Genomic DNA, 13,757 nt, shown 5'->3' with positions numbered 1-13,757 from the left:
TTAATATAACATTAATTGTAATATATGTATTTATCTGTCTAATAATACAAATACAATAGTTACTCATCTACCAAGCTCTGAAAAGCTAAGGGAATGAAATGCTTCTCTGCAAACTGTGCAGTTCGACTGTACATTTATATCTGAGTTTATGCTTTCAACTGTTTTCTTTATACTTCAATTTATATTACATCATTTATTTTCTGTTGTCTATTACTATAAAAACAAACTCAGTAACTCAGTGATGTATTTTTGATTTTGGCAGATAAGCTCCTCCCACATGTTCACTGGTAGTAAAGCTCCTCCCACAGCAACACATCATCAGTGAAGCTCCTCCCACATGTTCACTGGTAGTGAAGCTCCGCCCACTGCAACACATCATCAGTGAAGCTCCTCCCACTGCAACACATCATCAGTGAAGCTCCTCCCACTGCAACACATCATCAGTGAAGCTCCTCCCACTGCAACACATCATCAGTGAAGCTCCTCCCACTGCAACACATCATCAGTGAAGCTCCTCCCACTGCAACACATCATCAGTGAAGCTCCTCCCACAGTAATTCAGCAATAAATGCCCGCATTCTCCACCAATAACTGTAAGGGAAACAGGTCAATAATTTAGCTCAAAGGGAATCATTTAAGATTTTAAAGGGAACTCCACCATTAATATGCAAGGGAATTAGGACAGAATCACTGTTTTACGGCTGATCACTGAGACGGCCAGCGAGTCAGTGAACGAGCCGTATGACATCAATTCTGCAATGGATATCTATATCCAAAATATAGTGAAAACACTATTAATTAGCATAGTAACAAGATCGGCAGTTTAAGACATTAACTTGTGAGCACAAAACACAAGATACTTCTCTTTTCCATATAAATAAGGCTTTATTGGATAAATCTAAGACATATAAACTAATCTAACACATGAACACACGCATTCACACAAGTTTTCAGAAAGAGAGAGAGAGGAAATAATTAAAGAGAATGAAAATGTGAAATCGAATGAATGAATGAATGGTAATGGGAGTCTTCAGAAATCATGATTAAACCTATAATATGATATCAGTTTTTTTATTGATTGATTGATTGATTGATTTCCAACTACATGTTGGTTGACCTTTGTTGGCAATACTACATGACTTTGATTTTTGATTTTGTTAAAAGTAAAAAAAATAATAATTATTATAATAAATAAATTAATAAAAGTTTTCCAGTTATTAATAAGTAGTGAAACAGTTTCATTTTTATAATTTTTTCTAAGAAATAATAATTAAATACTGTCAAACCACTGTATTTTGTTCTTAATTTTTATTTCAGGGCAGTTGTATCACACTCACATGTAAAATAATCTTCCAAAAATAATGAATGATAATGAACTAATTCATCAAAAACTTAATTTTAGTAACATGTTCATTATAGATGATGTTTATTAAAGTCACTATATGAATTGCACTTTAAATGTATTTTATTTAATTATTTATTTATTTTATTTTATAATTGATTCCGAGTCAGACCAATAAATAAAACAAACAAAAAACAGCATAATGTCATTGCATCACCCCCAGTCCCACCTCAAGTTCTCGGCTGACTTATCAGTGGACATGACCAAAATGTACATCTCATAGTATTCAGCAGTGTCAGTCCTGCATCTGCGAGACGTATGTTGAGGAATTTCAATCCAAGGGATGAATGTTTATATTCAATCATTCAAACATTGCTGTTATTGAATGTCACACCTTATAGCTTGCTATTTAATACAGTGCATATAGTAGTGCTCAATAGCAGATGTTAAGGTGTCTACAAAAGGGAAATGCTGTTGAGAGACGTGTTAAATATTGAATGGGTTTCTCGAGGCTGTGTCTTCTAACAGTAGGGGCTCTTGAAGAAACTTGAAAGAGATTGCATTACATTATCCAAGTGTAGAACTGGTTTTGTCAACACATCTAGAGGCTACCCTTCATGGCCTACCTTGTGTGAAGGTACCTCCTCAACAACTACATTTGGTCTGGTCACACTAAATCATGTATGATTGGACAGGTTGGAGCGAGGGCAAGAAGCCAGAGAGAGTGAACCTGCTTTCTTTTTCTCTCTCGCTGTCTGTCTTCTCAGCTCAAAGACTCTATTACACATGACAGATCAAAAGACGCTCTAACAGGCTTCTAGAGACACACATCTCCATTTGCGTCGCAAACAAACCCGCCTCACAATTATACTCCCTTCGTGTTTTATGTATTTTAAATTTTTTTGCCTGATGCTCCCTTGCAGTCGCATTCTTTTGCTACATTCACACAGCAGCAGAATACGGTTGTCTGTCCTGTTTTATAGAGCTTAATGTGGTTGTGTTCACAAACAGTTTGGTTATAAACAAGAGTGACATCCAAATTCCATAACCTAATTCTCTAATGTCAGTAAAAAAATCTCTTAATCAAGATTTAATGGATTAACTCAACTGAACTCAAAAACTGTTTTGTTTTGTTTTGCTTTGCTTTGCTTTGTTTCGTGTTTTTATCTTGTCGTCTCTTGTCTTGTTTTGTGTGTGTTTGTTTGTCTTGTGTGTTTTTTGTTGTCGTCTTGTTTTGTTTTCATGTTTTGTGTTTTTTGTTTTGTCTTGTCTTCTTTTGTTTTGTGTTATTGTCTTGTCTTGTGGTGTGTTGTGTTTTTCGTTTTGTGTTTTATCTTGTCTTGTCTTGTGTTTTGTTTTGTGTTTTTTTCTTGTCTTGTCTTTTGTTTTATTGTGTTTTGTTTTGTCTTGTGTTGTGTTTTTTTGTGTATTTTGTCTTCTTGGTTTGTTTGCTTTGTGTTTTTGTTTTGTGTTTTGTTTTGTTTTTTGTTTATTTGTTTGTTTTGCAATTTGTTTTGTCTTGTCTTTTATTTTATTTTGTTTTGTGTTTAATGTCATGGTTATGGAATGATTCTACTTCTGATTCCAATTAATGATTCTGGCTCAGTAATGTGTGTGTGTGTGTGTGTGTGGGTGGGTGTTTATTTATTTATGTATTATTGGATTAAACTGGTTCATTGACTGTGTGAAGGTAGCCTTTGAGACTGTGTGTGCTTGCAGAGCAAGGTCAGATTCTCATGATTGTTGTGGGTTTAATATTCCATTCTGCATGTCTCTGGAGCTCTTTTCCTGGCTGCCCTATGGTCTTTTGGATTTGCATATTGGACACCGGCCATTGCTTTTTCATTTGGCACATCTCCATTTGGCGTCACCCAATCTGTGCTATCCTGCATAGACATGTGCACCCAAATTAAATTGTTTCTCAGAGATTTTTTTCTGTCGCTTCTTCTCATGACACATTATGGAAAGATTTTAACTTCTTCTCTCTTCTCATCTGCCCACTCGTCCATATCGAGATATGAGTATATCCATGGCAATGCGCATACCACTACCATCAGCTCTGTGTGCCTTTTCCATGTCATCCATCATCTGCCTTCCCTTGTTTGTTTCTCAATCCACTGTCAGGCGTTTAGATGGACTCTGCCTGTCTTTCAGCCTCTCTCATTTTGCTTTTCAAATCTGCCTATTTACTTCCAGAGCCACTCTTCCACATCTTAAATGCTATTTGAGCTCAGCAGACTGCTCCAGAGCAGTTCCCCACGTCAATACCGGGCTCTTTTTTCCCCCTTCCCCCTTTAAGAAAAAGACTAATACATCTTATCTGTTGCTGATGCACAGACGCTCTCTGAACAGCTATTTCAGAGAAATAATGCGCTCCTGACCCAGTAATTGTCACTGTGTTATTCCCGCAGATCCTCCGATAATTCAAAGGAATAGGTCTGCTCTCTCACTGAAAAGTTTCTGCAGTCGTGCAGAACGATGTGACTGACACCTCCTCCGCTCTCAACAGCCGAGCCGAAAAAAGAAATTTGCAGAAATTAGTGACACTTCCAGTGATCTCTGTACCTGCCAATTAAAAAGTTCTTTTTTTTCTTGTAGGGAGACAGAAAGACATCATTCTAAATTTGTCCCGGAAAAAAAGACACACTGGAGTGATTCACTGTGATTAAAGCTGGCAACGCTGAGTAGCTGCATGAGAGTCACTTTAAAAACATGGGTTTGAAAGAGATGTAGCTGCATCCAATTTTCACATTTGAATTTATTCAGACAAACCATCTTGTACTTTCATACGCACATCTAACATGTATCCTCCTCAGTCTTGAGATGGAAAACTTTACAAATGAACCAAATTTAGTAATTAAAAATGTCAGTTGCTGCATACACGTATAAGAAAATTATGATCAAAATATTCAGTGTCCATTATATTGGACCACTGAGATTAATAGAAAAGATCAACCAAAAATGTGTCCATTTCTTTATTCATTACATTATGAATATTATTCACTTCATAGCAGTTGCATTTCATAATGCCATGTGTACAAAGATATTTCAGGTAAAAATATGGAATCATTAAAAAGCATAAGTTACTGCATATTAATGCACATAATTGTTCCTCTGAAACAAGATAATAATAATATAATATAATATATACATGTTATACAATATAATATAATATAATAAATGCTGCTGCAATGCTGTTATATATATATTTTTTTTATTTTATTTTTTTTTTTCACTTTTTAATACAATTTTTTTTAATTGCTGCAATATTTGACTCTCCAATAATCTTAACCCAAGAAGCCTTCTTGATTCACGATGGGATATGGTCGCACAGAAATAATTTGAAAACCCATTAAATCGCATTGTATTGCAAGTACTGAGAGGTTCCCTGCTGAAACATGGAAATAAGATCACAGCTGGACGGTCCCTTATATCCGTCATTTCTCTGAATACGGTGGGGGGGTGAGGTATACAGGTGACTCACTGAGGTTCTCTTCGGGCCTCTAAATATACACATGACATGATTATAAAAGCAATTTGCTCTCCCCAAACGCTCTGGCAAACACTTTTAATATCCAACCTCTTGCTCACGCACATTAAATTTTACTGTAACTTTTGCAAGCTTTCCAAATTGTTCTATTTTGGAGGAATTTCGATAAGAGCGACTGTAACTTTCTGCTGTTCTTGAACAAAAATGAGACTTTCTCTGGCATAAACAATTTAGCAGTGGGAACAAGTCCTCCTTCATATCACTGACATTTTCTGTCAGGCCAGAGGCAATAAGAGCGAGCTTTGCATTCAGAGCGCACCACAAAGCAGCTTTTAGTGTCACGACTGGAATGGAAATGGGGTTCACCACAGGTAATGGAGAAATGAACTCCCGTGTCAGAGGAATGGGCGCTCTCTACGCCACACTCTTAATATCAGAGCAGAGCAGGACAATGGCAGAGCAACATCTGATTAGAGCGGCTGAGTTCCAACATTCTGTTTCTATGGGAACAGGATATTATGTGCCTTGAGTCTTGAAATCCACAAAGTCCTTAAATGTATTCTAGGCTATATATATATATATATATATATACCAGTCAATAGTTTGTAATAATTTTTATTTTTTAATGTTTTAAAAAGAAGTATCTTATGCTTTCTAAGGCTGCATTTATATAATCAAAAACACAGTAAAAACAGTAATATTGTGAAATATTATTACAATTTAAAATAACTGTTTTCTATTTGAATATATATAAATTGTCATTTATTCATGTGATGCAAAGCTGAATTTTCAGCATCATTACTCCAGTCTTCAGTGTCACATGATCCTTCAGAAATCACTCTAATATGATGATTTGCTCTTCAATATTCCTAATTATTTTTGTTGAATTCATTTTACCCCAAACTTTTAAATGGTAATGTATCACAGTTTCCACAAAAATATTAAGCAGTACAACTGTTTTCAACATTGTTAATAAGAAATGTGTCTTGAGCAAAAAAATTTAAATGTAACAACAATTCTAATACATTCTTATTTATTTACCATTAGTATTAATATATTTTAATAAATAATATCTAATTATTTTTATATAAATGCCCATAACCATGCAGAGGATAAATGGTTTGGAAAATTAAAGGATATATTTTACTATCTAATGACAAAACACAAAAGCATATTTTAAAGTCATTATTGATATTCATGACGTTGCTTAATTGCATGTCAGAAACAAATTCATCAAAACATATTCAGTGAATATTTGATATTTCTGTCGGTTTTCTCTTTCATGTCAACAACTATCATTGTGAAGCAATAGTTTGTTGAGGTTCTTGATGAGAAAGATAGTTACAGTTATTAAACTGTTGACATGTTTATGGCTAGCTACACTAATAACACATCGGTTTAATGTCACAGATATCTGAATTTAACTCTGATCACTCTTGTTACTGTATATAAAACAGGGACAGCGCTCATGCAATGCTTTGGCCAAGCATTTGTGTCTGTGTGTTTATGAAATTTCTGGCCAGTGTGAGAGAATGTAAAGCAGCTGTTATTCAGATTATTGTCTGGACATGAATACGTAAACCTCTGCATTCAGTAGAGATTTGGAAGTGCTTAGAGCAGGGGTGCCCAAACTCGGTCCTGGAGGGCCGGTGTCCTGCAGAGTTTAGCTCCAACTCCAATTAAACACACCTGAACCAGCTAATCAAGCTCTTATAGGCATACTAGAAACTTCCCAGCAGGTGTGTTGAGGCAAGTTGGAGCTAAACTCTGCAGGACACCGGCCCTCCAGGACCGAGTTTGGGCACCCCTGGCTTAGAGCAAAAAAAAAAAAAGATGAATCTCTAGAAGATGAACTAGTTAATTCTAGGGAAAATATATGATTTATTCGTGCAATGAATTTGCAATTATAATCATTCTTTTGGTCTCTTATGTTGTGCCAGTTGCACACTATTAGTCAACAGGGGCCTTGCTAGCTCTCAATTAGTATTCTCATCTTCTGTCTGTTAAGTGTCGGAGAATCATTGTGGTTACATGCTTACTCGCTGACATTTCCATGCCTTATGATGCTCAGATGCAAGCTGGTGATTATCCAATTCCCAGCCTGCGTTTGAGAAGCATTGGTGTGAGAACCGTGAGCCTCCATTATCCAACAGCCTCCTCTTCTGACACACTCAATTATGATGTCATCTCGCAACTAATCAGTCTTCAAAGGTGTGCTGTGGGACGTTCGTTTGAGAATTTCAGCTCTGGCATTTCGCTCTGTTCCAAAACCTAGTGAGCTGCCTACTTGGAGAGCTGCTTCCTTCTAACCTCATTTTGGAAAAACACCTTGCCTGTCCCAGACTGAACCGGATCACTTCCATTGTGCCAGCTTATGGACCCCACATTTGTATTATGATGCACTAATTACATATTTTAGCCACTTTATTTCCTCTTGCCCATTTTAAATAAAATGATTTGATAGATGGATGGATGGATGGATGGATGGATGGATGGATGGATAGATAGATAGATAGATAGATAGATAGATAGATAGATAGATAGATAGATTATTCTGTCATTTTTACAACAATGGATTTCAATTGAATTTTATGCTGTAAAGAGTTTCTTGTAATTTTACTGTTGCTTTAGTTTAGCGAAATTGTTCCCTCAGGATGTTGGACCCTACTCAAGAAAATTGCCCATTTTTTATTATTTTTATTATTATTTAATTTAATTTAATTAAAACAATTTTTTTAAATAGTTTATATTAAATCCAAAAATATATTAACCCTTGTGTTGTGTTCAAAACCTATAACACTTTGGATGTTCCAGTGCTTATAAATCACTCATTATGCTATATTATCACCAAATATTGGATTCAATCTTTTTGTCAACTTCTTTTCTTTCATTTAGGACTGGTTTTGTATTTATATTTGCATCTGATTAATCGTAGGCCTCATTTATCTGAAAGTAGGCACCTAATTTTTTTAGTGAAAAAATTATTATTTATGAATAATTTTCACAATATTAAATAAAATGTGGAGAAAATTTGCACTGTTTATCACACTAGTGTACTTAAATGTTTAATCAGGTAGTTTGTTTTGAAAGGCTTTTATTTTATACAAAATGGCACAAAATCACACTTGTGGTCTTCCCGGGCCAAAAATGACTGGCTATTCAGAGTGAATGGGAAAGATCACAAAAAACAGGACCTTTATTTTGAAATGCTTTTATTTTCTGAAAAGGGGCAAAAAGTAACACTTTTGCTGTTCCATGTCAAATCTGAACATTGTGGCATACGAGAAAGAACACATTAAAGGGTTACTTCACCCAAAAATGAAAATTCTGTCATTAATTACTCACCCTCATGTCGTTCCAAATCCGTAAGACCTCCGTTCATCTTCGGAACACAAATTAAGATATTTCTGATGCGTTCTGAGAGCTCTCTGACCCTCCCATAGATCACGGTCCAGAAACGTAGCAAGGAGATCGGTAAAATAATCCATGTGATTATTCAACCGTGATTTTACGAAGCTACGAGAATACTTTTTGTACGCAAAGAAAACAAAAATAACGACTTTATTCAACAATTCGTCTCCTCCGCATCACCCTGTAGCGCCATTTTGGAGAGTATTCACTGAACATAAACAGCGTATGCTATTCTGTGTCAGCTGCGTCACGCGGATACGATGTCTGCGTTGTTTACGAAAACAATGTATCTGCTATCTCTAAGATTGGAGGTCTTACGGATTTGGAACGACATGAGGGTGAGTAATTAATGATAGAATTTCCTGATCCTGATCCAATCAGGAACTCAGGAGCTTCTATGTTATTTACAGTGCTGCCTTCGCTAGAAGTCCATGTAGACAGCAAGGCAGCTCACTAGGCTTTTCTGAAAATTGTCAATAACCTTTAATTACACGTTTCCACAAAAGTGAATAATTTACAACCTTGTTTTTTTGGTTGCTTTCGTTACAGATTGTCTCTCTCTCTTCTTTCACGTGTTCATTGTAGCCTTTTTTTAATGAGAGATTTCTTATCCATTTCTCCCCAGGTCAGCCTGTCCAATGACTCCAGCTGTGTGGAGGAAATTCTGCGGGTGAGTTAGATTGGCTCTCTTTCTCTCTAGCACGCTAATTACGTCTGGTCACCTACTCAGCGCCATTTACACACAATGGCACTTCACTGTCATGAGATGGGTTTGTTTTAATAGAGAAGCCCCATTACATTAAGACTAATGGTCCTATTGTTCCAGAATGTACCTTTAAAAATATGTTCATACAGGCTGAAAGCAGTGAAAAGAAACCATGTTTCACATTATTGTAAATGAAACCCTCACTATGTTTATTGTTGGATACTCATTATGAGTCTTAATAGCATTTTTTTTTTTTATTTATGTTTTGGTTAGTATGACATTTTTATTATTAGTTTAGAATGTCGTTATTATGTATAAATGTGTCATTCATAATAGTTCTTCACACTCGAGTGCGTATTTTATACATTAATTAATGAAAAGTGCTATGATGCATTCTTAAAATATTCATTATATACATTCTAAAATTCTAATTTAATCTGTTACATTTTCTATAAATAGCTGTATCCAGTTACATAAATATTACAAATACATAATTCTTATTCATACTCACGACTTTAAGGAGAATAATACTTTATAAAACATGTTAACATAACTTTTTTTATGGTTTAGCTTACTTATTTCTTTAGCAGTACATAATAAGACAAAATATAGGAAGACGACACCATAAATGCAAAACAAACAATGCAATTTGGTATTGATCTTGGGTTTTAATGCATTACATTTTAAGGTTGAATCTGTAAGGATGTATTGTGAATGCATGTAGATATCTATGATGCATTTTATATACATGATTCATAGCAAGCCTTACCCATTAAGCTCCTCAAAATGTCTCTTTTTTTTGTAATGTTAAGACATGCCACCACCACAGTTATCAGTGTAAGTGAAGTGCAGTCAACTGACTCCTGTATTCTGTCAGTGATGGCAGAGGCAGAACATGTTGTCAGGGCAACCCAGAGTACATCTGTCTGCTGAAGTGCGTGTTGGGATTGCTCAGAGGAACCGCTGTAGTCCCTCACACTTGAGCTGCGCTGATGTTGACTCACATGTGACTCATGAATGAGGAGGTGTTTTGCTTCAGTCTCTATGACAAATCCACTGAAGAATCCCATGTCATAAAGAATAATTACTAGCTAATAGAGAAGAATCAAAATAACATATGTGACCCTGGACCACAAAACCAGTATTATGTGTCAATTTTTCAAATAAGCTTTCCATTGATGTATGGTTTGTTAGGAAAGGACAATATTTGGCCGAGTTACAACTATTTGAAAGTCTGGAATCTGAGGGTGCAAAAAAAAAATTATGATACTGAGAAAATCGCCTTTAAATGAAGTTCTTAGCAATGCATATTACTAATCAAAAATTAAGTTTTGATATATTTACAGTAGGAAATTTACAAAATATCTTCACTGAACATGATCTTTACTGAATATCCTAATGATTTTTGGCATAAAAGTAAAATCTATAATTTTGACCCATACAATGTTTTTTTGGCTATTGCTACAAATATACACCAGCGATCTGGTGACTTAAGACACTGAATGTTTTTTTTTCTGATGAGAACTTCTGTATCATAGTAAACTAATTTCCAAAAATTCGTCCAACAGACAGACAGGACAGACAGACAGACAGACAGACAGACAGACAGATAGATAGATAGATGATTCATTTCAGCTAACATTTGTCATTGTAATTTATTTAAAATAAATATAACTAAAACTTAATACAAAATGAATAACTACTACTAAAATTGACAAAAACACAGAGCAAAATTACTAAAACTTTAGTAAATATAAAAATAAAGAAAAAAACTGATTCAAAATATTAATAAAATCTATAATAGTAGATCAGTGATAATAAAATATTGCCAAGAACATATGCAATGTATGCAATTAGAATTAGAATTGGAATTGGAATTAGAATTAGAAATAGAATTGGAATTGGAATTAGAATTAGAATAAGAATTAGAATTAGAATTGGAATTAGAAAGCACAGATGTCACTTGACAAAATTACTTTACAGATTGTGATTCAAGTGCTACTTCAGTTTATATGCTGTAAAATATGTCTTGCCAGGTAACCTAAAAATATGTGTTTCATGCATTAAAAAGTATCTTGTATCGGCTTTAAGATATCGGCCAAATTTTCTTATCAGGCCGATACCGATAACAGAAAAAATGAGCCGATATGGGCCGATACCGATATGGTGGCCGATATATCGTGCATCCCTATTGTGAAATGTAAGATCCAAGAGAATATTACTGTCGAAGTCTAAATATTACTTGTCAAAGAGCTAGGCATGGGCCAGGATGGTCAACTCGTCGATTAGGGAGGTTGAGTAGTTTATTTATTCAGATTTTTGTTTTAGCTTTAATATTTTTGGCAGCAGCAGCACTTTAAAGGTAATGAATTCAGAGAGGAAGGTGGGATGTTAGCCTGCTGAGAGCGTGTGCTTCAGTGTGCTTATGGTAAACTCTCTGAGAGATGTCACATCTCCAAATTCAGCTCCTTTAAAGCAGCACCGCTGCAGCCATCAAAGCGCCACCTTTTTAACAAATCCAACACATTCAACAATACATTTTGTATGGGACTTTAAACAACCTGCTGTGAGCAATGTTGCTTATGCATAACACAAGTTTCTGTTTCGGTTTGAACTGTGATAGTTTTGTGCAACAAAAGATTACATGTATTTAGCCCATTACCGCGAGAAGTAGGGGTGCTGGGGGTGCTGGGTACACCCTCTGGAGTGTAGCCCACGAAAAAATGGGGGTGCTGGGTAGCCTAAGCCTACAGTGACAAGAAGCAACGGTTAAATATGAGTTAAGTTGAATCAAATTGACTGTGAAAGTCGTTTCAACTGATTAAACGTATTAAACTGACTTAAAAAATCATTTGTTGCTATGATTTTTGGATTATATTATAACCTGTAACATGTCTCTGCCGTTCCCAAATTAAGAATTAACGATCATTTCTACAGACAGCAGAGAAAGAGCGAGAGTTTGGTTTTTAATGGCAAAGTGGTCATATTTCTTTTTGTTTCTTTATTAAGTTAATTTAGAAATTATAAATACATTTATGTTTGTTGAATTCAAGTTTTTGTTTTTTAAAGGAACGACCAAGCGGCAGCGGCAGACATTGAATTGAGCATTATGTTTGATCAATTTAGCCTGCTCAAACCAACACGACTTGCCTAAAATAAACAGACATAAAACACGTCATGCATTTCACAGTATTAATTTAAACATTTAACCAAGATAAACGAGTGCTGTTTGGCACATATCCAATCGTTTGTGCGGAGACTGGAAGCTGAAGTGCGGTCTGCAGGACATGAAGGCGCCAGCGCAATCACTTGCATTTTTTTTAAGAACAGCGGAAACTTAAAAATACGCCATCATTTTTGCTCATAAAGGTAATAGTATACATAATTCGGAACTGCAAAGGGGCTACTTGTATTTGTGTGCACTCACAATATCAACAAAACCTTGTGGTTTTCTAAAATAAGGAAAACAAACATGCGCTTTCTGTTGTCTTGGTCTTGAGCACGACATGATAAATATATCTATAGAATGCTTTAAATTACTATTTTAAAATTAAATAATTCAAATCGAAAACAAAAACTCTTTCATTATGTAATCCGTAAAGATGTATTTCTCTCTAAAGGCACGACCAATGAGGATGGCTAGTCAACATTGACTCAGAAAACATTCGTTTATTAACAAATAATTCAAATATCCCCTCACTATTTTTGACTTTTTTGTTTGTTTTTTATTTTATTATAATTTTTTTGTTTGTTTTTTATTTTATTATAATTTTTTGTTAGTTTTTTGGGCTGATGTGCCAAAATTGTGTTTGCATTCAGTAGCCTATACAGCAGCATTTTTGTGCCATGTTTAAAAATAGCTAAATAAATAAAATTTGTCATAATATTTTAAGAATAAAGTTACAATTAAGATAATAAAATCATGTTATATAATGTGAAAATTCCACCCATAGGCCTATTCCTCCAAAAAAAAAAAAAAGTCTGTGGCATCCGTCATTCTTTTGACTTTTTTTAAAACTCTGATTGATAGATTCATGAGGCATTCGTTTGTATTGAGTTGTTCAGATTTTTTTCAACATGCACTCAAATATTCATGTTTATTTTGTGCTGCAAATATTAAAGAAGAAAATATAATTGATTCATATGCAGCTTGAACTGTGGCGAATTCTCGTACACATTTTTTTGCATATGGGCCCGGGGCTGACTTGCTACGCCACTGAATAAGACTGATGTACCCGCGTTGTAACACAAATAAATGTAAGGTTTTTGGATTTTCCCCTTACTTTAAATGCATGCTTATGACTCATTATTATTAATCGAAAAAAACAACAACAAAAAAAACATTAAACTTTGAACTTTTATTAACAAAATAAATAAGGATATGTTTTACTCGCGTTTAACACAAATAAATAACCTATGGATTTCCCCTCAGGCTACCTTAAAATGTTCGTAGTTTGTGGTTTATTGTCTTATTAATTAAAACACATCAGCCATAAAATAGTACAATGGCAAATTCGCATATATTAAACATCTACCTTGCATTGACAAAATGAATAAGATGGATATAGCAGTTGTAACCCAAATAAATACGTTTTTTTTCCTTTATTTAAATCGAATGCTTAGTTTGTGGTTCATTGTAATTTTTTAAATGAAAACCCAGCAACAAAGACACTCACTTATAGGCTATTAAACGAATAAATGAAAGTTTTATTAACAAAAGTTGCGCTTTGGTTCCGCCATCATATAGTGTCTTCTCGCATCACTCTTGTCACGTGACCCCCCAATCCCCCCCCCCTCGTTTTATTTCT

At 34.8% G+C, this 13,757-nt stretch overlaps 1 protein-coding gene across 1 annotated transcript in view; it reads left to right on the top strand.

Annotated features, from left to right (window-relative positions):
- Positions 1-13,757, top strand: part of LOC107557674 (AF4/FMR2 family member 2-like) — a 233,432-nt gene that overhangs the window by 131,708 nt on the left and 87,967 nt on the right. The window contains exon 4 of the mRNA XM_016241161.1: positions 8,869-8,913. Within this exon, the coding sequence (XP_016096647.1) occupies positions 8,869-8,913 (45 nt within the window). The remainder of the gene's footprint in view (positions 1-8,868; positions 8,914-13,757) is intronic.

Source organism: Sinocyclocheilus grahami, unplaced genomic scaffold (genome assembly GCF_001515645.1).
Source record: "Sinocyclocheilus grahami isolate Dianchi unplaced genomic scaffold, SAMN03320097.WGS_v1.1 scaffold614.1, whole genome shotgun sequence".
In the NCBI taxonomy this organism is placed as follows: Eukaryota; Metazoa; Chordata; class Actinopteri; order Cypriniformes; family Cyprinidae; genus Sinocyclocheilus; species Sinocyclocheilus grahami.
Note: the sequence above shows the minus strand (reverse complement) of the source record. Positions and strands in the feature narration are given on the sequence as shown.